General features: G+C 35.6%; 1 protein-coding gene across 3 annotated transcripts in view; it reads left to right on the forward strand.

Annotated features, from left to right (window-relative positions):
* The window catches only part of PARP4 (poly(ADP-ribose) polymerase family member 4), a 50,026-nt gene extending 23,492 nt beyond the window's left edge, over positions 1-26,534 (forward strand). For all 3 annotated transcript variants that reach the window (XM_068670770.1, XM_068670765.1, XM_068670778.1), the window contains 21 exons: positions 90-214; positions 1,906-2,037; positions 2,278-2,364; positions 2,872-3,036; positions 3,919-3,965; positions 5,622-5,703; positions 6,144-6,281; positions 8,029-8,224; positions 8,461-8,531; positions 9,994-10,181; positions 12,790-12,889; positions 14,015-14,185; positions 14,593-14,673; positions 16,480-16,560; positions 17,321-17,416; positions 18,408-18,548; positions 20,333-21,007; positions 21,523-21,624; positions 23,529-23,631; positions 24,536-24,668; positions 25,958-26,534. In XM_068670770.1, the coding sequence (XP_068526871.1) occupies positions 90-214; positions 1,906-2,037; positions 2,278-2,364; positions 2,872-3,036; positions 3,919-3,965; positions 5,622-5,703; positions 6,144-6,281; positions 8,029-8,224; positions 8,461-8,531; positions 9,994-10,181; positions 12,790-12,889; positions 14,015-14,185; positions 14,593-14,673; positions 16,480-16,560; positions 17,321-17,416; positions 18,408-18,548; positions 20,333-21,007; positions 21,523-21,624; positions 23,529-23,631; positions 24,536-24,668; positions 25,958-26,108 (3,065 nt within the window). In that variant the 3' untranslated portion in view covers positions 26,109-26,534. The remainder of the gene's footprint in view (positions 1-89; positions 215-1,905; positions 2,038-2,277; positions 2,365-2,871; positions 3,037-3,918; positions 3,966-5,621; positions 5,704-6,143; positions 6,282-8,028; positions 8,225-8,460; positions 8,532-9,993; positions 10,182-12,789; positions 12,890-14,014; positions 14,186-14,592; positions 14,674-16,479; positions 16,561-17,320; positions 17,417-18,407; positions 18,549-20,332; positions 21,008-21,522; positions 21,625-23,528; positions 23,632-24,535; positions 24,669-25,957) is intronic.
* The last annotated feature ends 1,022 nt before the right edge of the window (positions 26,535-27,556 follow it).

Here is a 27,556-nt window from a genome sequence, read left to right on the forward strand (position 1 = left end):
GCCATTGATACAGGATTAGTTTCAAACTTGCTTCCCAAATGTGCATTTCAAAAAATAGGTTTCTAATATTTCATAAACTCTTTGTTTAGGCTATGCGTTACCAAGTGCAAATATTTCAAATACAGTAAGAACTGGTCTTCAAGACAAACTGGGAAATCCTGTTCCTCTGGAAGGCTTTCATATTAAGGCAAAGATAATAGACTTTGTAGCACAGGTAAAGTATGTTATTTATTGTTCCTTCCTGTAAGTCAGTCCTGAAAAATTATTTCAGTTGTTAAGTAGTGTTTTAATCATTAAAAAATAAAATTAAAAATAAAAAGGCAATTCAATCTCTAAATGAAGGAAAATCTTGAAACTGCATGAAAAGTTCTTATTTGTAGAGGTGTGTAATCAAACAAGTGCCAAAAGCTCTTTGGTCAGTGAAAGGCTTGGCTTTATTTTTCAGTCTGTTTCTGTTGATGTGCAATCAAGTCAGCACTGCAGAGAAACTTCTGTTTCCTTGTAAAGACCTTCTTTTTCAGCTGTTTGCCAGCTGAATTATAAACTAGTAAAAAATATCTAGGATGACTAAAAATTTCTGGAAATATATTTGTGTGTTTTGTTTTTAACTTTCATTAGACAACCTAAATTAGCTGTTACAAGTAAAATATCAGGCAGTACAAAAGAACTTGCTATTCTAGCTTGAAAATTAGCTATTAAAGGTTAGCCAAAATTAGCTAATAAAAGTTAGCCAAGCAAGCTAAAATTTTTGTTTGTTTGTTTTCTATATATATGCCCTAAGAATGCATCCTGTCAAGACGCAGGCTTTTTTCTGTCCTGGGGCATAATTCCACAATCTCTTTCCCCCTGCAACTGAGTCCTGTCTGGGGCAGTCTTGATCATGCAAAAGTTGTGTTTCTACTGGGTTCTGTCACATGTGTCTCTGTGCACAAACATTTGTATCCTGGAGTGTCCAGTGCTGAAGTAGTTTCATAAGAACAATTCATATTTTTATTTGTTGCTGAAGTCCTAAAAAAAGAAAGCAGAGCAAAAACAGGAGAGTAAAGAGATGGAAGAACTGTTGTCAGCTGAGTCTGTGCTTAAACTGTTCTGACACTCACCACTGTTGTCTGATCAGTCTGATCCCTTTGAACAACTGTTCTTCTCATGAGGGATCATCATTATTTTTTGGTTTGCTTTCCTATGGAATGAATTACTGCACAGTAGCATCTGTGCTATGACCCAGTCCACCAAAGCAGAAAGCAGTTTATAAAGCAGAGCTACAGAGCATAAACCAGAAATGATGTGATGGCAAGGGACAATAAGAACAGCAGCAAAGGCAAATGAGGAATTCTTGGGATTTTGTTAGGACGCAAGGGAAGTAAACAGAAGAGCAGATGTGAAAAGAAAGATGCAATCTGCTACCTCAGAGACAGAAATACTGTCAGTAGAAAATAGATGCTACACATACAGGCTTATACAAACATCCCTTTCAATATATCATAATATTAAATAAAACTTTTTTTATTAGTTTTGTTTATTCTTCCTTCTTGTTTAGACATTACCGGCTTGAAACGATTACAGACATATTGCAATGGTGACAACTTTTGCAGGCAATAGCTTGACAGCTCCAGCTCTGCATCATGTAACCTTTGTAAAGTCACGGATTACTCTTCTTCTGGAAGAGATTTGATTAATAATTTAGAGAGTAAAAATTCCACAGCTCCTTGCATTTTTGTGAGATATTTATTTGCCTAGCACCAGTGAATGTTATACCTTCATTTCCAATATACAAATAAATCATCAGGCTGTGGCATACATATTGATATTTTGCCATGCAATGCAGTTATGCTGTTTCTCTTACAGTATTGATGTTTTAATCACATTTTAATGTTATGGAGCTATAAAAAAAAATGTTCATTTCAGGTGGTAATATTTCAGACCTACACCAATCAAAGCAGTAGTCCGATTGAAGCTAAATATGTTTTTCCCTTGGATGATAAAGCTGCTGTTTGTGGATTTGAAGCTTTTATCAATGGAAAACACATCATTGGAAAGGTAAGATGTTACTGTACACTGCCTTTGATGTAGGTCCTTCAATTTCAAGATTTGAAAGCACTTATTTAGTAATAAAGCATACAACACCAAAATTTATTTTGTTTTCTCTCAAGTTCTTTGTTATTACCACTTGACTGTCATGCGGTAATGTCATGTAAGAGAATACTGTGTTCTGTATATAGAGATGAAAGTGTTCTGCTTATAGAGATGAAAACACTTATTTTGGAAAATCTTTCATAGGTTAAAGAAAAGAAACAAGCACACAGAGAATATCGTAAAGCTATCAGTCAGGGCGATGGAGCTTATCTAATGGACCAAGATGCACCGGTACGTTGAATATAATGGTTTCATAACCTACTTGAAAATTTTGCATTTGTCAGATTACAGATAGGTTATCTGGGCGTGTGAGGATATTCCTATCAGAATCTTTGCTCAATCATGTCTTTGTTGGGAAGCTGCTTTTTACTAGAACTTTCTTGGAGCATACATTTGATCCTTTTAGTAAACTGCTGTTGTTTCTTCAAGTATGTTCCACGGCTTATATAAAACAAATATTCCTTTTAGGAGCTTACATTTTTAAAGAAATCACAGCTTTTTTTTTAATAAAAGATTGATTTATTTAGTTATTACTGATCAGTCTTGCCTAGAAATCTTGAAAAGATATCAAAAGTTTAATACTTATTGTCTTAGCATCATTTTTCCTTATACACCTCAAAAACCAAGTAGTGTTTTCTGTGTTAGCATTTAAATTGATTGTGCTGTACCACCAATTAAATTAATGTTTTGGAAAACATGGGCTTTAACAATGACATTAAATCTAGTCTCTTTTTTTAGGATATTTTTGTAATAAGTGTTGGGAATTTACCTCCAAACTCTACAGTTCTAATCAAAATCACCTATATCACCGAACTGAGTTGTCAGAATGGTTGTATCACTTTTCATATGCCTGCTTCTGTATCACCATGGCAACAGGACAAAGCACTGAACGAAAACACGCAGGTTTGTTAAAATACAATCTTAAAATAGCATCTTCTTTTGAAGCAAGGATTTTGTACCTAGGGGATTGCAGTTACACAAGAGAGTTCAGTAAGATCATGATTATCTTCCATTTAATTTCTTCTCTTTTTATTAAAAGATAATTGTGTTTATCATTCTTGTCATAACAGGATTTTTAAAAAGCAATGTGAACACAAGCTTAGGAGTGCCATGATCAGTAGAAAGCCTGTAGTATCTCTGAGGATTTATTTACTCTTGTGGTACTTGAAAAGTTGACTTGAGTTGGAACACATTTAAACTAGATCTCGTATTTTGAGTTATCTGTTGTTTCTGTCCTTGCTGTTCCTCCTTTGGCTTGCAAGAAAATAGGTATTGTGTATATTCCTCATAAAACAGCAGCTGAGCATCTGCTGAACGCTGCTATTATCCTTCTCTGCCTCCTTTGACCAGGTTTCCCATCTGTTTCTTTGGATGTCCCTGATGGCTCAGGAATTGTTCAGGTGGGAGGGGAGGTCATCTCTGTTTAAATGCTGGCAAAGAGCCAAAGGTGGTCCTTGTGGTCCTACTCCCTATGAGATCATGTAGCTGTGTCGTATGTCTGACCGTTCAACAGCCATGCCTTCTGCTTCAGAGCTATATTATACTGAGTTCTGAAGTTCATTGTGTCTTTGGGAGAGCAGCATATGCAGGCTCATCTGAATTTTAGCTGCAGTGATGCTCAGATGACAAAGCCATATGAATGAATGAAGTAAACAGGGTTCCAGACAGTCCCATCTTAGTGACAGAATAAGAGAAAGGAGCTCCAGCTGGATAGAAGTGTCAGGGATTACATACAAATACTTCACAACTGGTGCAGTATAAGATTTTTTTCTTTTTCTTTTGTAGGATACAGTAAAGAAGGTTTGTGTTAGACAAATAAAAACAGTGAAGAAGTAAGTTGCTTTCATTAATACTGTAATTTGATTTATTATCAATATTTTTAAAACATTAAGTTAAAATATCCGCATTTAATGTTTTTCTACTTATATGGAATATTGCATTATCAAGAGACTAGTTTAATGTTTAATTCTAATCTGTCATCCTTAGATAAATATTATCATAAATACTTCCTTTTGTTTCAGAAACATTTCTGTTACTAAGGATTATACGTAAATTCCCAATTTAATGAGCCTACCTGATCTTCATATTTGCAGTATCATTGCACTTAACATTTTAGCCTTTCTTTGCACTTGTATTTTAAATTTAAAAATACAATTACCTGAAACGACAATGTTGCTGGTAAAGTAAGACTTATTGGAAACAGAATATGATAACTTAATTCCCGATAATGTTTCTGCATGTGGCTGTTCTCAACTGGAATCGCAAGGCGTGTAGGTAGCAGTAGCAGTAAATGTGTCAAAACTTATGTTATTCAGGGAATTGAATTTTCCGTATTAAAATCAAATGAGAAGTGTTTTTCTTGAGCATGTCCTCTGTTCTAGCTGCAAAGCTGGCACAAACAACATCTGTTGTAATTTTCTCAAATCGTATTTAATCCTGAAGTAGTGCTCCATACTGTTACCTTGCTTTTATTCAGTACAGTTACTGTTGATTGGTAGTAATATTGTACTGATAACTAAAGATTTGGCACTATTTCTGGCATACGCATATCAGAAATAAATTCACGTTCATATAATACACATCCAGTTGTAGAAAATATATTTAAAATTATAATACAATTGAATTTTAAGGTGAAGGGACAATTCAACTAGAAAATGTGAATAAAAATTGGGAAATACTTAAGAATAGTTACTGTGTGAGGATGGAGGTCAGATATTACTACCTCACTTTTCAGCATCAGATCCTAGAGACAGCAACACAAAGATACCCGAGTTAGCTGCAAACATTTATATAATGCTTCATAATATAATAATTTTTTTCTTGCTTCACTCTGGTTCTGCAGCTGCTCTGGGACTGTTCATACCTATTGCATATTTTATCCACAAGCATCTTAAAAGATAATGGAGATGTGACTGTAAATAGAAAATAATTGCTCATATACTGTGCAGAAGATACACAGTTTCATGGTGCATTCAATAATATTGAGGTTAGGACTCTGAGTAGTCAATGACAGTTTTTAAAAGGGGCTATTTACCAAAATGTAAGACTGAACAATGGAAGGCTACACATAAAGGAAATGTTTGCAGCCCTACACACCTATAGTCTGGGAGATGTTATCCTGCAATATAGTGACTACCAATAACCCAGGTTTGTGGTGAGTCAGCAACCTGGAATGAATAACCATTGTGATAGTGTGGCAAAAATGGCTAAGTCAGTCCCAAGATACACAAACCAAGAAGCAGTGCAGAGAGCAGATAATCTTATTTTATGAGACAAGATTGGCTGAAATTGGCAAAAAGCAATCTGAATACCTTAAAAAAAACAGTGGGGACAGAGACAGAAACTTGTCTAAATAGTTTAGTATTCTTCACTTTCATCCAATGAGTTTAAAAGGTCAGGAAACATAGCTCATTCTCATGGAGATGTTGTTGCATGCAGATTAATCATCGTCTTCCCTGGACCACCATTCATTTGTTCTCTGTTTTTAGTGGATTCTCCTTGGATATGTCTATTGAGATGCCATATAGCATTGAACGCCTATATAGTTGGACACATAAACTTAAAATAAAGGTAAACTAACTTCACTAAAATTGTGTGTCTGCCTTAGGAGTTCTGCTGTGTATTTGAAAATGAACTTTAATCCTAGGAAATGTGTGTTGTAGGTCTGAGTGGCTTTGTGCAGTGTTCATTCTGAACACTGAGAGCTTCTCTGTTTTTTCTCAGATGAAAATGTCTGTTGTGCTTGAATCCTTTTTGTTTCATTTGTTTTCATATTTTAAAACACATTCAGGAAAGTGAATGATATTTTAAATAATATAATATGTACATAGCAACTGTACCTTTTAAATTTTATATAATCTTTCTAGAAAAGACTTTTGGTACAACCCCTATTAACTGTGCTGTCATCATTCCCTGTCCTCACGAATGACAATTTTATTTTGTACAAGTAAAAAATATTCACTGTACTGTTATTAAACAAATATTTAAATGCCTATTTTTTCCCCTTCCAGAAAACGGAGTGCAAGGCTGTAATTAAGACTGTGAAAAACAGCCGCTTGGACAGTAGTGGCTTTGGTCTAGATATATGGATTTCTGAAGCGTATCTACCCCGAATGTGGGTAGAGAAGCATCCCAACCAAAACAGTGAGGTATGGTGTAACTGTTACACTGTTCATGAGATAATACTGAATATGCTAAAACATAATAAACAGACACAGTTCGATTTGGATGGGTAGCCCATGAAGAAAGAACAATTCCACACCATAGACAGTATTCTATTTAATCTCTTTATTAAACTGAGTATTCTTCAAAAACTAGTTTTCAGTTCCATAGAATCTTGTTGATTTTTATTTTATCCTTTGCCTTGTAATAAACTGAAAGTTGAGGCACAGTTTCAACGCAGTGTCCAATCATATCTCTGTTAAAACACTTTTTTTCTAACTGTCATGCTCCTGTTTGTATTTCATAGAAATGTGACTACACTGTTTGATGCAGATGTTGCACTTACAGAAATGGAAGTGAACAAATAAGTTGTGGCTGAGGCTGGAACTAAGTAGCTTCAGAGTCATGCAGTCTGTATTCTAACTAGAAAATAAATAACATTTTAAATCATTAAATTTGTAATAATATTACAATAATATTTGTAATAATATTTACAACTCTCACACAAATATTTATATAACCCAGCAGTGGGTTTTTAAGGCACACGGCCTTCTTAGAAGATTGTGTTCTGCTGTGGTTATTACTGTTGCAGTGATTATTTTCAAAGGCATTTAAATCTCATATTTTTTACTAACAAGTGAAAAAGACACAGAAAGCAGTTCAAACACTCTGTATCAGCTACAAACAGAATGTGACAAATAGCTGTGTCACAGAAGAGCTCATTATTACAACTGGAAAACATTAACAAAAGGTTGAATAGGAAAGAAAAGAACGGTTTAACCTCTTTTTACCTTCATCCACTCCTTGCCTGAGAAATAAATACATTTAGAATTTAAGAGCATATCTTAAAATATGTGATTCCAGGTTATTAGAAACTGTTTCATCCTCCTCCATTTTTTGTGACCACAGCTGTTCTTTTCTGGTATAAAAGTGAAGTCTGTGGCACTTCCAGCTATTTTCAGATGCTTTTTGATTTTGAAAATGCTGCAGAGGTGAAATGTAAGTCTTGGTATTAACAATCTCTCAATCCAATTCTGAAATTGAGTAAAAGGAGTAAAACGACAGATTAGATTGTTTTCTTTTTGACAATGATGTCTCCTATTTTTCTTCTTTTAGTAAGAATTGTTTAGTTTAAAAGGATTAGTTCAGGGACATTTGTTTCATGCCTTCAATAATACAGATATTCCCCTGAGGAAAGGAAAAAGAAAAACATTTCTGTTTGTGCTTCCAGACTACAAACCTTTCTGTGCTATTGGAAACATTTTCACTCCTTCCAGCATTTCATTGCTGCACTTTTGAAAGCCTTTGTGTTTTATATCATCTCTGTTCTTAGCAAGGACAATATGCATTTCTTTGCTTTGCATGTATGTATTTTTTAATTCTAGTCCTTCAAACAAACTGATGGTGGCAGTGATGATTATAAAAAATAATATCTGTGATTTTCTTTTAACTTTGAGAAGAGAGTCCAATGCTGTTTGCCGAAGAGTAAATCAGATAAAAACATTGAACATCATAATTCCTTTTTTAGTTATTCATGTGAGGCTTGAGGTATATGTAAAGGATAGAGAAGTTGCACTTCTCACTAAATGCGATTAAATTAAATATATTAACTCAAACTTTCAAATGTGGCTGTATGTTGTTCTCATTCCATAATGAGAAAAATGAAGATGCTTGAGTACACTTCGAATGCAATAGCATTTGCTCACTGCACTGATTTTGTTTCTGTCTCTGTAGGCTTGCATGCTCGTATTCCAACCAGAGTTTGAAGCAGCGTTTGATGATGAGCAGCTGTCCAGTGAAATTATTATTTTATTAGATTGCTCAAATTCCATGGCAGGTGCAATGTTACGGGAAGCAAAGCAGATTGCCTTACACGCTTTGAAACAACTTCGTTTCAGACAAAATGTGAATGTAGTCAAATTCGGCACAAGTGAGTTTCTGTTTCCTCTTTAACTATGAGCCCCCTTTTACCTTCTTGCCAAGACTTAATTTTATGTGCATCATTATTATCAGACCAGCTTAATACACTGAACTGCAACCTGGAAGGTGTAGCAGTATGCTATATTTCTGCTCTGATACTCTAGTCATAAAACTTAAACTTGTGTTTCCGCAGTGTTGCCACATGCTAAATATTTTAATGTTCCTAATGTCAATCTTTGTTCACAGATTTCATAGAATTTTCCCCATTTTCAAAGGGCAACATAAAGGATCTGGCATCACTAACCGAGTTTATTACAGTAAGTAAATCAGTTTGGTTGTATTCTAAACAATGTTGCTTTAAAAGGAATGCTTATCATTGCAGAAGTTATCCAACCTTTCATCCTGTTTTCTTTTTCTTTAAGCCAGCTTTTAAGATTATTTTTTTATATAATTTAGACTATAATTTAGACCTATTTTCCCTAGTAACAAGCATAGCCACATCTGAATATTAATTCCTGTTTAGTTTAAGGTGATTGCTTAAGTTGTTATTTTGAAGCTAAGTAGATATAAGTGTAAGAACATTTTTTCAGTGTTTCCTCCTAAATTTGTCTTTTGGAGTTCATGCCTCTCATTGCCTGCTCACAGCACAAGAGAGGAAATTATTTCCTTCACAAAATCACAGAATCACAGGATGGCTGAGGTTTGAAGGGACCTCCGGAGGTCACCTGGTCCTAACCCCTGCTCAAGCAGGGACACAGAGCAGGCTGCCCAGGACCACATCCAGACAGTTTTTGGAGTTTTACAAGGAAGAGACTCCACAGCCTCTCTGGGCAACCAGTGCCAGGGCTCCCTCATCTGCACAGTAAAGAAGTGCTTTCACATGTTTAGACTTCCTTCTGGAAATCTATAATTTGTAAGTGAAGCCAGCATTTAGGCCAAAGGAATTTCAGTGACAAGAAAAAATACTTTTGGATGAGTATTTGCTGTTTCTCACCTCTTAGGTATCAGAGGCTATCCAACAAAATGATCAGTTGGTGGATTTAAAAGGGAAACTAAACAGAATCATCGAATCATAGAATGGCTTGAGTTAGAAATGACCTTAAAGATCATCTAATTCCAATCCCCTGCAACAGGCAGGAATGCCACCCACTGGATGATGTTGCGCAGGGTCCCATCCAACCTGTCCTTGAACATCTCCAAGGATGGGGTATCCACAAATTCTCTGGGTAACTTGCCTCAGCACCCTCTGAGTAAAGAATCTAATCCAAATCTCCCCTCACTTAGTTTAAACACATTCCCCCTTGTCCTACCACTTTCTGCCCATGTACAAAGTCACTTGAAAAACAGTATAATACACAGAGGAACTCCTTGTCACACTTGCTATTGAGGGTAAACTGTAGTTAGTTCAGAAAGTGGGTTAAACAAATTAAAAGATGGCTCTTAGACGGAGTAATCTGGACGAAAATTGTTCAGGACATCCCCAAACCACTGATAACTAAAAGCGCTGAGAATATTGTAGGAGAAGAATTTATAATTTTTCTTACATATCTTGCCTATGCATTGTTTTGCCTAAGCCAGAGAAAATACAGGATGATATGAACCTTAAACTCCATCTCTAAGCATAACTATGGAAGAGCAGGAACAAAATAAAATTTAAGAATTAACCATTTATATTTGGGAACTAGAAGAACTGTATACTAAATAATAAATTTTACATTATATGTTATTTAAAAAAGGTAAGTTAAGCTCAAACTAATATTGTAATACTTTACTTTTCAGTCAGCTACTGCAACATTGGGAAACACTGATCTGTGGAAGACCTTACGTTACTTAAGTTTGCTATTTCCTTCTCGAGGATACCGAAACCTTCTTCTTATATCTGACGGACACATTCAGAATGAGAGTGTGACGTTCCAGATTGTGAAAGATAATGTCTACCATACAAGGTTATTTACATGTGGTGTTGGGTAAGTACAAAGTTAGCCAGCAATTTTATTTTAAGTGACAGATAATTAATTTGAAATGTGAGGTGAATAAGCTGAGAACAGTCAGATGTTTGAGTGTACTGTCTTAAATGTATGTATGAGTTTAGATTAAATGCAGAAATGTTTATAAGGAATTTCAGTGATAAGGTACCTACAATAAACTTAATTCCATGTGCAGGTAGCCTTACCTATTAATATCTTTCTTCATTATAACAACTACTATCTAAGAATATAATTGGAAAATATGAGAGTTAACATTCTAAAACTTCGCATTTCATGTTTTTGTAAAGTCTCATTTTGATAGTGGGATCTCAATTTAACATTAATAGTTGTATAATTTCATGATTTAATTTTCATTTGTTTGTAAGGTGATGACTTAAAGACAATGAATGTAATGAATGTAATGACTTAAAGACAATGAAAGCACTAGCTTCCCAAACCTTTGATACATTTCACTACTGGAATGCAACAGATTTCACAATAATGTGAAGATAAACCTCCTCAACCCAAAACCAGCCTCTGCCTTTCACTAGGCAAAACAAGGAGTAACTACTCCAGCACAGTCAATGTTTTTGCTGAACAGCCAAATTCATGCTTCCTCTTCTCAAATGATGGCAGGCAGGAAGGATGATTTCTCTGACTACCTACCCAGAGTGGGGGAGCAGGAGCAACTGCTACCACTGTGACTCAGCACAGATCTGTCACAGTGATGGCAATAGTAGAGAGAATGAAGTTTGGAAACATCTGGTATAAACTCTGGTATATGGCTGGCTATAAGATGCCATCTGTGTTAAAAAGAGTTCTTAGCAATCACAGGAACAAGCAAAACCTCACTGAAATTCGTTGTGATTTAGTTTAACTGTACAGTAACAACAAACTGGAAAGATGTGACTAAAAATAAAGGGTTACAGTTGCATGTTTCAGATTGCCAGGCTTAGATGGGAGGGAGTCAGAGAGCGTTAGCTTCTTACTGTATCCTAGGGAGGCTGGCAAGGACACATCAAAATAAAGACCAGTGGTGAGAGTCATGTTCTTCTAGAATGTTTTTAATGATAACTTCATCAGGGCTCTATCAGTGTTTCCTGGTTGGGAGCTGCAGGCCTTCTCCCAGCACTGCATGAGCACACTGCTCAGGCCATGTACCAAACATCCCAGTGCTCTTCCAGTGTAATCCTTTGCATCAACACACAACAAAGAACAGATATGGTGTGTGCCCACTAATATGCTGAAATCCTTTCCAATGTATTTGCAGTCATTTTGTGTTCAGCGTACTTTACATTCATATTATTAATATGACTGAACTTGTCCTGGGGACAGATTATTTTAGTGCTGACAGTCTGAGAGGGCATGGTTTTTAATGGTTCCTCTAGACCTATAACACTAATGGTTGACATTATTGTGTAAGTCTACCTTCATGAGGCAGGATCTATTTAATATGTTCCATTGGTAAAGCAATAATTGGGAAAGAGGTGTAAAAGAGAAGCTCACTCTCTGGTTCATACTTTTGTGTAGACAGAGTGTTTTCTAGAAGGTTGAATTAACAGAGAATACTACATTAGTTTTATCTCTGATAATTCTCAGCAGGTGAGTGGAAAAAAAAAATCACAGAATCATAGATTGGTTTAGGTTGGAAGGGATGATAAAGATGATCTATTTTCAATCATCCTGCCATGGGCAGGGACACCTTCCACTAGATCAGGTTGAAAGGTTGAACAAAAACTTTTAAATAGTGCAAGATTTGTACTTGATAGAGTTGTATAAGTAGCAAATATGTAAAAGAAAAAAAAAAAAGAAAAAAAAAGCTTTTAAAAGGGCGGTAAACCTTTTTAAGTTCAAGATGTTATGTGTTCTTGTTATAAAATACAATTGTACTGTTTAATTTTGCCTGGAGGGGATTTGGTGAGGATTCACTAGATTTCTCTAAGACAGTGGTGTGGTCCTGTTGAGGAGTGAATCTGCTATTGTCTGACAAAGATCCGAGAGAGAGCGTGCTGTTTCTCACCCACGAGAATTCTCATCTGCTTAATTGTTCTCCTGTAATCCTCTAGAAGCTCTCATTTGTCTGTATACCAATGATAGCTTCCTAGTTGTCAGACCATTAGCCTGCTGTTCTTTCAGGCTAATAAGTGTTATCATATCGGTTATATCCATGTTGTCTAGAAAGTGATGCTCCCTGTAAGATGACTGTGCCCATACTACGTAGCTCTGCTGAGACTGAGGTTAATTACTTCAAGATTAGCATCATTTTGATCAGCTTTAGTGGTGTTGGGACATAAGTTAATTTCTCCTCAGAGCCCTGCAGTAGGACACGTAAAAGCTCATAAGCTCATTTTGATGAGCTCAAATTTTTGAGCTCAATTTGCTCAAATGTTATTGGGAAATCTGTAATACAGCATCATTTTAATTGGCTCAGTTGCTTTCTGTTGGTCTATACCCTGAGAAAGGGGTGGAATTTAAAAAATCAAATTCACAAGCCTTGCAGTACTAATTAAAACCAAGATATTTAGAAATGGTATCAGATGTAAAAATGGTATCAGGTGACTTAATGATTTAATTCACTAATTACATGAAGAATTTTTTATGTTGTTAGTTCCGCAGCAAATCGACACATGCTGAGGTCTTTGTCCCAGTATGGTGCTGGAGCGTTTGAATATTTTGACCCAAAATCAAAGCATAACTGGGAGACAAAGGTACGCTTACAAATCCTTAATATACTCAATATGTGATCATTGCCTGACCTATCAATATCTGATAGTGATTGTCTTTTGTGTGCATGCCTTATTTTCAGCAGGAACATGGGTTAGATGGGATAGAGAGCTGTGGAGCTTCCCCAGTTCTTTGATAAGGGAGGGAATTTATTGCTGCAGTTGCCCCACCTTCTCATTCAGATTGGTCACTTAATGTATAAAATAAACCAAGGAAACCAAGATTTATTTTAATTTTTCTATTCTTTTTGAGAGAGATCTGTATTTCTTGGTGACTGCAAATACACCAAATTGGAAAAAGTTTATGGTGTCAAACTATGTAAATAATTCTCTCTGAATGGAAAACCAGAGTTTTGCTTCTGTCCTGGATGTCACAGGCGATCTACATTGTCGTTGCCGTAGTGTTGAGGCCTGTAGAAACTGCATTCTTGGTCTTTGGTCTGTTGGTGCCTCTGGAAGTTTCAGGCAACATAGGACCCCACGTGCAGTGCTTCTGGGTTTCCCAGTAGTTATGTGCCTACAGCTCTATGCTGTGCCTTGAATCTGGTCCCTCCTGACACAGTGTTAGTAGGGAAGGGGCTCCAGCACGGCTAATAGCTGGCATGGCATGTTTTTGTCTGGGGGAAAGAATGAAGATCTATCCTCTGGCTATTCTGGCTGTCATTTGAAGGATGCAAAATTATCCTGAGCAGACCACGGAGATCTGCAGAACTGTTCACACGTCTCAGAGTTCACACGCAGGAGGTGCTGTGTCTAGCAGGCCATATTCCCTAGCCTGTTTGGCAACCCTGATGAATAGAAACTTTACTCTGAAATCTCAGCTTTCACTTAAAAGAAGTCTCATTATTCCCAAAGCTGGTACAGTAAGAGCTGAGTGATTATCCTTTGACTCAGTTGTACCAATATGTGGCAAAAATTTTAGAAGTATGTGGCTTTAGTTGTATCAGAAAGAAGGAAAAAAAGAAAGGAAATTAGGTCAATTCACATGGGAAGTATGGGTGTTGTGTTTTTTGTTTTTTATTATTATTATTATTTTTGTATTAAGAGATTGTATTTTCTCTTAAAAGCCTAGAAGGAAACAGAGTTAATTTGTTTTCTATCTTTACACAGATACAGCGCCAGGTGTCCAGAATATTTTCTCCAGGATGCAGTTCTGTTTCTATTAAATGGCAACAGTTTAATACAAATGAACCGGAGCCAATGCAGGCTCCTGCTCAAATACAGTCTTTATTTACCAATGAGAGGCTTCTTGTCTATGGATTTGTCCCTCACTGTACTCAGGTAAAGACTGGGATATACACTTACTACTGGATAGAAATTCACATATAAAAAGATTGCAGAGGTCCTATTCTATTTTATTATATTAATTTTGTATTATATACCCTTTATGCAGTATATACTTAGCTTCATTTTCATTGCTAAATATAATTAAATTACTATTTAAATGCCATCATTAGTCTTCCCAATAAGAAGTAGAGAGGAAAAGGTTACCTTATTTAATGTGCATGTCATTATACTTCAATAAATACAAGATTTGCGAATGTCCCCTTGTTGTAAGGGGAAGTGTTTTTAAACACAGACATGCAGAGAGTTTCAGATTTGAGTTGCATTCAGAACATGGAACAGCATGCACGTGTGCAAGTAACACAGTACAAGACAAAGAGAATAAAACTTTTTTTCCCTTTTAGGCCACCTTAAACGCAATAATAAATGACAAAGAACTACAAACTGTGGTGTCAACTACTGAATTACAGAAGACAACAGGAACGGTGAGTTTGGCCAACATTACGTGCACATATAGTGAGAGAAGCTGCTTTAAACAACAACATGCTGCTTTGGGCTCTTTTGAATGAATTAAAACCCCTGTTTTCGGTTCTTGCAGTATTATATATTTTTGCTTCTGACATTTCAACACACCTCCCATCTTCAGGCTTTTAAAAAGAAACTATTTTACATAGAAGTGCCACATTTCTCTGTGCTTTCTAGCATGAAACTTGAACTTCTCAGAACTGAAAGTGCTGCTTCTTATTCCAGCAACTTGTTTGGGCTCTAGCTTTGTCCCTGCATTTGCTCTTCTTCGTCAGGTGACTTGTGTGAAGGAGCTGCTGCAGCATTCTCTTTCAAGTTGTACGTTGTTACTATGTGAGAATCTTGTCATCAGTCTTTCATTTTAGATACTTGTAGATATTAAAGTAGTACTAGCCTTTTAGCTGCCTCAGTAACCAAGTAACTTCAGAGTATTTATATAGAGGAAAGCTCTGCACTGGTGTTGAAAAGGAAAACAAGCTGAAAAGAACCATTTATTAGATCTAAGAGGTGTCTACACTTGAAAAATCAACAGAATAGTTATTCTTCAGTAATAATTCTGATATGACTCTCACCCTTTCCCCACTAAGGAGCTGATTTGTTTTCAAATAGAAATGACTTTGTTCCTTATTTAGTGTAATCCACTTTGAAAGCTACTATTGTGGGTTGTAGTCTAAGGACAGTTGGTTTCCATGGATATGCCCTTCTACAGACAAATGAAACTGGCAAGCAGAAGCAATGTAATTGCTTGCCATAAAGAATTAATGCTTTTTTAAAAAAATCCTATACTACAAATTCCAGAGGTAGTTAAAAAATAGGGCTTTGAAAGGTGTAAGCTGAAATGGTAAAATGATTTTTAAAAGGGCCGAAATGAGACACAAATTATTAATTATTGATGCTTTAGATGAACTCTGAGAATTCTTACCCGTTTCTTTTGTCATTTCACCTTAGCACAAAAAATAAATACTGGCTTATGAGGTGTTCCACAGTAGTGCCTTTCTCCAGCATCTACAGTCTTCTTCCAAAAATGACTTAGTGGGAATGTTTGAGCAATTGGAGCTGGAATACAGCAAAACTTTGCCACACAGAGAGAGTGTTCCCTCTCTCTGTTAGCTTTAGAATATTGAGCAGACTGAAAGTATTTTTATTTCCCATGAAAGACTGGTTCCATTTTAAAAAGCAAATTCTAGTTAATAGGTTTCAGTATTCCCTTTTTCTGCATATAAATCCCCAGGTCAGAAATGACTTGATTTTTATAGACCTAATGAATTGTTCAAAGTTAAACACTCTAGATTCAATTTAATTTTCCCCCAAATTCTGTATTTTTATGCACAGGACTAATTTACCTAACTTCAGCTATCTAGATATTCTTACTTAAGAGTGAGGAAATTGTCTGGGCTCCAGTTACAGTCACTGTAGGGAAATGTGTTCCTCCAGAAGAGGGAAGCTTCCTACTTGTTTTAGTTAGCTTTTTCAAGATGGGATGGATTGCCTGGTGTTTTTTCTGTTCATCCATTTCTTTGCTTTTTCTCATACCCCAGTGAGAATGTGTGCAACAAGAAAAAGACCTGGGTATCTTTTAGTTTGCTAAAGTTAAGTAAAATAAAAATGTACCTTATGTACAGGTTATGATTGCTTTTTAAATGAAAGGTTAGTCTGACAATTAGAAAATTAGATTCTGTGTAAATATGGAAGCTAACTGCCTGGATCTCATAAATAAAAGGAATATTTTATATTATTTTTTTTCAACACCATTAATTTCTTTCTAGGTGCTACACAAACTCACAGCAAGAGCTTTCATTAGGGACTATGAAGATGGGATTCTTCATGAGAATGAAACAGAACATGAGGTTTGATAATCTAAAAGCAAAAGTATATATTTAAAATGACAAATGGCAAACATTTAAATGGAATGGAGTTTTTTTTTTGCTTTGTTAAACATAACTTTAAGGTTGAAGTTCCAGTGTCATTTTAAGGTTAAGGTCACCATATTGGAATACATTTTCCTTTTAACTGCAGTTAAACATGTTTTAACTGTGTTCTTCCCCATTATGAGAAAATTGGCATAACATGTACCTATTTTTCCTAATCTATACATTGTCATTGCAGACCATTGGTGGTTCTTCTTTCCCTGTCATATAACTTTTTTGTCTCCAGAAGATCAAAACATAACTGGTTTTTATATTTTGCATTCTTGGCTTTTGTATAGAATAGGGTGGAAGATAATGACTTCGGTTTTACAGATAGACAGATTTAATGATCTTTTAAAACAGATGTAAGTTTTAGCTACTTAAAAACGTATTACTTTGTCATCTTGGCTTACCTAGGGCTTCAAACTAATCCTAAATAAGGTACAGCTTTCTCTTACACAAGAGGAAGTACAGAACTGAAAGAAGTGTGTAACTACATGTCTCTATCAAAGTTAAGTGAGGACGTAGAAAAAGTTAGAAGGAGCAGAGTCAGGCCACTATATTCTCATGAGACCTTCCTTTTACATGTCCCTATGTAGAGTGCATAAGTATGTTTATATATTTGGTTTTGGCATTTCTGTGTCTTTTACCTGATTATATTTTTTCTGCCTCTTTCATTTGTTAATACTTGCCAATACAGATGAAGAAACAAGTCTTGAAAAACAAGATTATTCGTCTTAGCTTGGAGAACTCAATTATAACCCAGTTTACAAGCTTCATTGCAGTTGAGAAGAGGGTATGTTCTCTACAAAATATCTTGTTCTCACTAGCTTTTCTGTGAAGACTCTAAATTCTGTAACCTTGCACACATCAAAACCAGTCTTCCTTTGCAATAAACAATGTTTCTTAATTTAAAATAGAGCTAGAACTATGTTTTTTTGAAATGATTCTGGCTCCTTCTGCAATACAGCAAGTTATTTTTGTTTTCTATTTCATATATTGCTTGTCCTTACCTTACAATCAGACCTCAAACAGTCAGTATTCTCCTGTTGTGATTTGCTACAAGGGTTTGTAATTTGTGCTAGTGCTGTGGAAGCCAAAAGGGTCAAAGGAAAAGTCCAGATGAAAAAATACTCTTTAAGTAATGGGTTTGGACTGGCAAAGGTCATTCCGGGGCAGTCTGTATCAGGTGGTAATAAGAAGTAAATCAAAACTTGAAGAAATTATCTTCTAATACTGCGGTAAACTATGGAAAGTTTTGTTTGTTTCCAAAATTAGAACAGTGGTAGGAAAAGCAAAACTTTGCAGCAAATGGAAACAAATACATACAAATGACAATTTTGAAGTTCGAAAGTCTGTAAAAAGAATTTTCAAATGGAAAATGGTATCATGATAAGCAATATGGTATCACTTGGAGTAAGTAGTAGATGGTGCAAAAAGAATGGGAATTCATCTGACCGTATACGTGTATGTACATTTAGTGATAAATTGGTCATGTTTGACTTTTTATTGTCACCTGAAATAAATAGATATTTCTAGAGCTTGATTCATCTCATCCTGAAGTTAAATATCTAACTGTGAAGTTATGTTTGCTGCTTATTGGTATACACTGAGTATTTTTAATGTACTGCATTATCCACTTTTTCTGTTTTCAACACATTTCATACTCACAGAAAAAAATACACTCTCTGTTATGACAGCATTTTCTGTTACAACATCTGTCACAACTAAGAATTAAAAATTGAAGAGAACTTTCAAGTTTGTAACTGTGATAAATTTTGTTTTAGGATGCTAATGAAATTTGTCCTGCTGATGTTCCAAACATTCCGGAAATTATAGCACAAGAAGATGTAGATATTTTACCATACATGGACTGGGACCAAAAGCCAGTGGAATCTGAAATTTTATTTTCAGAAGGATTTTCCCAGGTAACTATATTTAATATATGTTTTTATTGCTAACATTTCTCATTTGTTATCCAGCTGTGCTGCTGTATTTTATGTGATAGTACACAGCAATTGTTAATGAAATTAGGTCAATTTTAAATTATTTTAAAAGTCATTAACTCCAGACAAGTACTGTGTAGAATTTTATTGTCCCAAAAATAAAGTACATTTTAAAAAATAAAATGAGAAATTTTGAAAGAAGATATGATATAGGACTCTTCTACCTTCCAGCAGAAACAAACCCTTCTTGAATTCAAGGCTTTATGTACACTAATGTATTCTTATGAGAGAATTCATTAATAGTTTTGTTGCACTGCTTGAACTACTCTTAAATGTCCACAGCATAGATAGCACTTGGCTCATAGTTCCATCCTTGCTGATGCTGTCTTAAACAGGGATGCCAGCTGTCATACTGATCTTAGCTTGCTTAGCTGTGTTTTGCTGACTATATGCACTCTTACCTACACTACAATACGCCACATTCAGCTACAAAATACCTTGCCTATTTTACCACTCTTCTAAGTCCTCAGCTGAAATTCATTTGCCCATTATTAGATCAAACTGTATTTCTTGCTTCACTTGACTGTATTTCATCCATATGTCACAGACCGGTAGCCAACTCTCGAAATAACAAGCAAGAGGTCTGTGAAAATGGTTGCTTCTTGCTTTTGTTTCTGATGCTGGTAGATTGTTGGATAGAGGCACTTTCACTCTAAGAAGTTGGGGGGGAGGGGCCTTCAAGGAAGATCAAGGTTTTGATCCAAACCTAAGTCTCCACTAGCAGAGGGATACAGCCAAAGCAAAGAGATTACTGGGAATGGGGGGCCAGCATAACTGTAAGAAGAGGAAATATTCCTGGCATGGAACAGGCCAGTCCCTGGGATGAGGGGGAGCAATGCAAGAATCATGAATTAGTGAAATATGATGTTTGCTCGTTACGGTACTTCTTGACTTTAGAAATTAGTTAGCACCTATAATTCTTTTAGCCCTTGAAGTCGTAACAGGTTGAGGCTTTGTATCTCGAAATTTTGTAGGGGAATCAAGTAAATCATTATTTGTCTATTAAATTATGTTGTAAGTGACCATGATGTGCATTTAAAACAACCGAGGAACATCATCTTAACCTGTAGTCTGTAATATATTAAGAATGTGGACTATTTAAATTGTCCCAGTGTATGCGTGTACTATAACTTAGGTCAACTCATATAAAGCCTTTTTTTTTTTTTTTTTTTTTTTTTTTCTGATCCTTTGGACCAAGAACTCCTAGGTAGCAGAACATCTAGAAATCTACGTTGGTGTATGGTGGCAAGCCCACTAACTTGTATGCAGCAACTACTAGACCTCACCTAGTACATGTACCAGCATTGCTATGCATCATGTGAACATCCCAGCTTGAGTAAGCACAAGCAGGATGCACAGTTCAGTTTACATAGATCTATCTTCTGTGTATATAAAACAATATCAAGTAGTGGAACTTCCATGGCTCCAAATTATCACTTATCACTCAGATATTCATCGTTTTTATCTTAGTAACGTAAAACACTCTCCGCTCATACTTTAAGTTTTACTCTTAATTGGACCGGTGTAAGGTTCAATAGGGTAAGAAAATTTTAGTCTAACTGATGTATTACTTTCATTTTGAACATAAGAATGACAACATAATGATACTGTGCACAACATAAGAAGAAATAATAGATTGATTAAAAAGAGGAAAATATCTTAATATTTCTGGAATTATTTTGTTTCCTTGTCATTTTACTAAACAGGCATGTTCCCCAGGAGTAACTGATGCTTGGTCTGATTATTTCTTCAGTGACAGAGGTAAAACTGAAAGCTTCCAATTTCAGTCTGAAGAACTTCCTGTTATTCAGGAGAGCACCTCACAAAAAGTGACAACACCGGGCCTTGGAATTTTTTCTGAAATTCAAAGTAACACTTGCAGTCTCAAATCAAATTTGAATTTTGATAATGGCATCACAAAGGAGGAATCTTCAGGAGCAACGTCATCTTCACCACATGAACTTCATGTGCTGGATTATTGCAACACTTTCTCATTTGGTTCAGGACCTGAGATAGGAGCATCTTATCTGGCTGAAAAAAAATCACTTCAGACCTTTGCACTTCCAAAACTTCCAGTTTTTTGTATGCCTGTTGGTGCACCTGCTCGTCCCTATTCTCTTGAAAAACTGGCGGGGGGCATGAAACCTGCTTATTCTTCTTGTGATTCTCAGATACAACCTTTGGGAATGTTTGGTTCACCTGCTCCTATAGGCAAAACATTTTCTGATAAAACAAATGTTGAAAAAGAAGTTATTCCCAAATGTCCTGTTTTCCAATGTGACAGCAAACCAGCAATGACACAGCAAAAGTGTAAGAAAAAAGTAGTAGGTCATCGTTGTGCTACATCATCTGAAGAATTTACTGAGGACACTAAGGTTTCGGTAAGTCTTCAACTGAGAGCCTTTTATATACAGGATGCTACAAATGTCACGTTGAAATCGAGGCAGCATTTATCTAATGGAAAAGCTGCCTTAAAAACATTTGTGTTCTAAGGTGCATTCCTGTACAGCCCAAAAACAATATGTTAAGGGTGGTAATGAAATTGCTTTCCAATTCAAGAAATCTGAACCCGAGATGCAGAAAGCATTCTTTTTGTTTGATTATTTTTTTCATTGTTCTTGTTTAAAGTTATAAATTTACAGTCTGAATTCTGCTGCTTATTCCTTACTATTCTGAGAGAATAGTAAATTTTTAAATGGAGAAAAAAGGTCTCACTAACTCTGGAATTTCAAATGCTTTCCTAAGTAGGAGAGAATGAACCTAAAATCTTCCAATTTCAACCTAAAAAAGAAGTTCCTTTTAAAACTTTTAATGAAATTACTTATTTCCATGATATAGTAGCTGAGTGAATAATGGTGGTAGAATAAGATTTTTTTGTGAATATTATCCTCTTCAGGAACAATCAAAGAGCATTGCAGCAATAGAGAAAGAAAAGATTCGACGGAGACTTGAGCTGACTTCTATAAACTTGAAAGAAATTTTTGAGCTCCAAAATCAGGTACAGTACCCATAGTCTATTTGTGCATTACTTAAAAAGAAGATACATGTAGAAAGAAAAAGTATTTTTACTTTACTCAAGTCCTGAGATAAGCATTTTATAAATGTATATTTTCTTTACTTTTTGAACTGATCATAAAAAGTATATAATGACCTCAGGGTCATGCTATGTTTATTGCTCTCCTGGGCAACTCTTCGATGGGTGCCTAAGGAACAGTGTAAAATCAGGGCCAACAGGTAGTAATACACCTCCATTTTAGAGCCTCCACCAGTTTGCAGCTTGGAGACTTCCTGGGACATGTATAAAACCATATATGGGGAGACAGATTGAAGAAGTAGATGCAAATAATGCACATTATGCAAGTAGTTGGGACTTAGAGGATTACACAGAGTACAGGAGGAACTTCTTCAGGATAGTCAGACCAGCTGAATGGCTGGTGAATTAAAGACAGGCTGAATTAAGCAATATCGTCCAAGAATTCCGCAAGTAGGAGTCAGAACAGGTAATGTTTTGCCTTGCTTAGGTATGATCCTTGTGGTTGATGTCCACTGCTTCACCTAACCCATCGCCAGCTGGTGAGCTTACCAATTAATGGGGTGAGGTGGTGTGGTGATCAACGATCAGATTGTAGGCCAATACAATCCAATACAAACAATATCTGTATGTAATAAACAGGAGGAGGTCTTCAGTAGTGCTGCATGATCCAAATGAAGAAGCCACCGTGGTATTCCCTCAGTGGAGACTCCTGATGTTTATCAGCAGAGATCGGCCATTCAGCCTGGTGCTTTGTTGAATTCCCTTTGTCTGGGAGTATACTGGGTACACTAGATCCAGCATGTCCATTTGCATGCAAAAGTAGGAAAAGGAAAGTAGGAAAGTATAGCTGATGTAAGAGTCAAGAAGAGATGCCTATTTTTCCTATATTTTTGACAGGTCACTTTTATCAAATTATTTTTAAACATTGAATCATTACCATATGCCACGCATGGGGATATAATGGGGAATAGATTTGTGATCGACTCTTATGGGAGTTAACTCTCAAGGAGAGCTTCAAGATTGCTTTTCTTTTTGAGCAGAATTGCCAATTGTCCAATTATAGAAAGAAAAAGTTTCTCACAGTTTTTTACACTAAGTTTAGTGATCTAACAGAATCTTAGTTTTTAGGTAATTTAGAAACATGTATTGTCTTCTAGCTTACCTTATATGAATCTGTAAATTGTTATGAATTTGTGTCTACAGTTACAGTTACCTATGACGTAAACCTACAAGGACAGATAGAAGTTTTGAAAGTATTTAACACTGATGAATAAGTAGTTGAAAATCCTGTTGAAAGCCTGTCTTCCATCTATCTGAGAGTAGCAAACTGATGGTTTTAATCAAAGTTCTCTAATTTTTGGCAGGGAAAGTCAGATAAAATAGGATTGGTCTTGTTAATACAGTATTTAACAACATAAATAGCAAACTAAATTTATAGAGACTTTGCATTCCCTTCAGAGGAGAGAGTTTTTTGTTTGTTCGTTTCTTTTGGGTAAGACAAATGTTTATTTCCTGAGCACCTTTAAAATAATTTTCCAAACGATTTTTTTTTGAAATAAATTTGAGTAGGTTAATGTTGTCATTGTGCAAGTCAGTTCAAAATTTCCTTGTTCTTATTGTTTGAGTTGTTTTTTTATATAACCTGGCTACAACATTCCACATCAATTACAAACATTTGATTGTTTATCAAGGGGTTTGGAAGTTTAATATTTGCATCAACTAAATGGATCACATGGATTTCAGTTTGGTGTTTGTGTACACTTTTAAAATGGTTTTAAATAAATATCCAATGTTTTAGTTTGTTCCTGACAAATACATTTTCAGTGCCATGAATCTCTCACTTATCCATATCTTTGTTTATTCCATAGAATGGTTCTTGGAATCTCAGTCCACAGTTGGGAAAAATCTTGAAATTTGATGTTGATTATTTAATTAATCATTTCCTTATCAGAAAAGGCATTCAGTCACTTGGTAAATACTTTTTCTGTTATTAAAAAAGCAGTGCATTGTATTACATTTCCTATCTTTGTGTGCTATTACTGTGTATTTCTAGGAGAACTTTCAATAAGATACACTCAGAATTTAAGTGGATCTCTTAACTAAAAATTTTCAAAAGCATCTGATTTTAATAATACATTTTCTTCTCAACTTCTCTCACAATATAGTGTCCTGAATGCTAAGTACATCTCCTGGAGAAATATGTGTGGAGGATGTGAAATAGCTGGAATAGCAATAGACGTTCTTTTATCTCAGCTATTGTATCTGCTGTATTAATATCTACTTTTTTTTTTTTTTAATTAAAAAAAAAAGTGTGAGGGAGGAAAGTCTCTCCTAGGAGAGAGTCTGAGACCACTTCTGCTTTTCACATTTCAGATAACACAAATAATATTTCTACAATTTTTTCCCCACATGCTGCCTGCAGCACATTCAGTATGCGTTCTGTCTATGCACACTTTGCTGTTTGATTCTGTCAGTTGGCGCTCACTGCTGGCAGCAGACCAGAAAACTTGGAAAAAAAAAGGCAATTCATTCTTTTTAAATTATTAGAAGATGCAATGCTTCATCAAAGGACAACACTCTTACATTTTTCCCATTCTTACACATTCCCATTCCCATGCATTAAAATCAAAGTTGATTAGAACCCAAGCAAACACAAACTGCAGAAATCCTAAAAAAGCATTAACAGACACAAGTTTGAAAGCCAGGAGCATGCTTGCCAGGTCACTAATGTGAATATTTTTCATATTACTGGTTGTGTGGTGAAACAATTAAGTAGCATCAGAAGTTTAAAATTTTTAAATATAAAACTTTGTAGGAGGTACCTTTTCTGCTATCAAGAATTCTTTTAAATGATTTCCCTTTTCTTCTTCTTTAGGCTCAAATGGAAAAGAAAAGCTACTGCAGTTGATTGCTACTCTTCTTGTGCTTCAGTTCATACGCTGCACAAAGGAGCTGAATGGGATAGTTTTCAAATCGCTGATGAAACTAGATAATTTAACCACTTCAAGGTATGCTTTAAAAAAAAATCTTATAATTTAATATAGTAATGTAAACCTTTTCAACATATGTGAGATTAATCTCATTATGGAGAGTAAATGGCTATGCTACAGGATGAGGCAGTAGAAAAGGGAATGGGAATTATTAATGATATTGGTGACACATGACTGCTTCTAAGAGGGTGGATGGAGGATAGAGTATTTTGCAAAATATGATACAAAAAATGAGAAATCAGAGCCAACTCAAATGTTGGGTAAGTTGTTCAGAAACTTGCCCAGCTGATTTTTAAGTATCTTTAAGGATGGAGATTCTACCATCTCAACCTTTTCAAGACTTCAGCCTTTTTGAACTTTTCATGCATGTAACTTGTTCCTCTTGGTCTGCATCCTTTTTCAGCATTTTATTTATGGGTTGGTGTTCTTCACAAGCAAACACTGTAAAATACAATACTTTTTGAAATCATTAGAGCACGAGATCACAGCACAACTTCCACTTTTTCCATTAGCCCTGGGAAATGCTGATACTGGCTCATTCTGACAAAGCCCCCTCACTTCTGGATGTCCTAGTGCTCTGTTATCTTTCAAAGACAGGGGTCCCTGCGTCTGCAAATTCCCTTCTGTTGGGGGTGAAGAGAACGATTGTCAGCTGGGAAGTTTTTTGTTATACTGGAAAAGCAAAAGTTGTAAAAGATGCATGAAGGAGTAGACCTTTGGTGAATCTGGATTGCCCAAGCCACAAACAGATTGTGGTGCCCAAACGGGAAGCTTGTACCATTCGTGCTTTACAGGGAATATAGGGCAGGATAAAGAAACAGCAAGGAAAGCCCTGTAGAGACTTCCTCCCTCTCTTGAAACCTCCTGACAGAGGGAAAAATGGTTGTATACTTTGGGCTAGTCTGGTGTGAAATACAAACAAAATCATATTGACTGCTGGATGAAAGCAGTTTGGATAGGCCACAAAAGTGAAAGAATTCTGACTTGTGAATGTACAAAGAAGGAGACAAGTTTGCCATTATGAAATGCACAGTACTTCACCGTGGTGATAGGAACAGTGCAAATGAATGCAAGTAATGGTTATGGATCCACATATGCCCCATATGGATTATTCCAAAAAGATGGGGCAGAGGAGATGATGATGTAGATTCCTGTATCAGGTGATATTTTACATAGGCGGGGTCACTGTACTATAGACAATTTCCTCTTTCAAATGATCACAGAATAAATGATTTTCTTGCCTTTTTTTTGGCGTGTTTATAAGATTACAAGATTTTATTATAATAAAGTTTCATTTCTATACACAGTGGTGTTCACTGGACTTTTGAGTTGATCAAGAAAGCAATAGAGTGGGTAAGAAAAGTTGACAAGCAATTTCCAGCTATTTACTATCGACTTGAACTTGGGAAAGACTGGGATTCTGCCACCAAGAAGATACTGGGTATCACCTTTAACTAACATCAATTTTCTTTCTACTTAAAATATTTAAACCTTTGTTTAAGATAATAGTGAAATAGCTTTTCTTGCGATTCTACGTAAAATGTTTAAATTGAGGACATTTGATTGTATATTATTCTTGAATAATTCTCACACGCAGACAAAATTAAAGGATCTTACGGTTAGTCAACTTTGCATACGTAGTGTTTTACTTAGCTGTGACTATAAAAAAATACCTCCATATTTCATAATTTGACATTATTTTTCCAGTATATTGCATATTCTTACTACTTTTACATCTTTCATATTTCTCTTTCTTCTAAAATATTTTATTCTTCCGTGGCATTGTAAGTGAAGTGCAATACAGTAATTCAGTTAAATACTGCAGACTGTTTTGACAGATACAAAAATGTGATTAGTAAAGATCTAATAAACATCTTCACAACATATCAGTGTTGGTTTTGTGATTCCTACAGTGTGCCTTGAAATGCAAACAGCAGAACCGTTGTTTGTCTCCTGCACTGTTTTACTTATTAGTCATATGTCAGTTTGTGAATACATTGGTCAATTTTGTTAGGAGGTATGAGTTCTCTCTTTTTGTCAGCTATTGCTCCGTATTCTGATTTTATCCTGAGGAAAAGCTACTTGATTACTTTATACCAGACCAAACACGTAAGCCTAATAATAAATCCAGAATAAAAGTGATTTATCTTAATTTAATGTTTTTCACAGGTGCTTAAATGAACACATTACCTCTTTTAAATTCAGGAGCTGCAGAGTCACTCTTTGCTATGCTGTGATCGGAGAAAGTGTAGGTAGTGAGTAATAAGACAATTACTTGCACTGAGGCAGGATTGAGTGTGTAGAGAACAGACTCTACACTTGTTTGTCCAACCATTGAAAATGTTCAGAAGCAGCAGATTCCTCAGCCACTTCAGGTAGGGTGCTGCAGTGCAAACAGGACATGCTTCCTAGTATTTACTGAGAGAAAGAAGCATTGTAAGGCATCGCTAAGGGAAACTGTGAAATCTCTTTTATAGATGTTTTCTTGAGAATTTAGCAAATACCTGCCAAGGTTGGAGCATATTCCATTAATCCTGCCTAAGTACAGGAGGTTGCCAAGAAGGTATCCTGAGAGCCTTGCGTTTCTGAGATGCTATGAATCCTAATGTTCACGTAAGATACTGGCTCTTTTCAGTGAATAACACAAAGGAAAAGTGTTGTACTATATTTTCTATTTGATAAGAGCTCACATAATGGTTTCTTAAGAGCTAGGCAGACTCTTTAATTTAGAAAACTGAGCAGATTCTAAATTTGTGAAGTCTGCATGGGCATTGGATGTGTAACTAGAGTTACCTTGGAAAGTAAGTGCAAAACTGTGAATAACTATGAATAAAAGACTCGATTTGTGTTTTCATTTGCTACATTTATTTATTCAAATAGTTTGTTGCTTTCACAGTTGCAATGAT

The sequence above is a fragment of the Anas acuta genome, chromosome 1, assembly GCF_963932015.1.
Source record: "Anas acuta chromosome 1, bAnaAcu1.1, whole genome shotgun sequence".
In the NCBI taxonomy this organism is placed as follows: domain Eukaryota; kingdom Metazoa; phylum Chordata; class Aves; order Anseriformes; family Anatidae; genus Anas; species Anas acuta.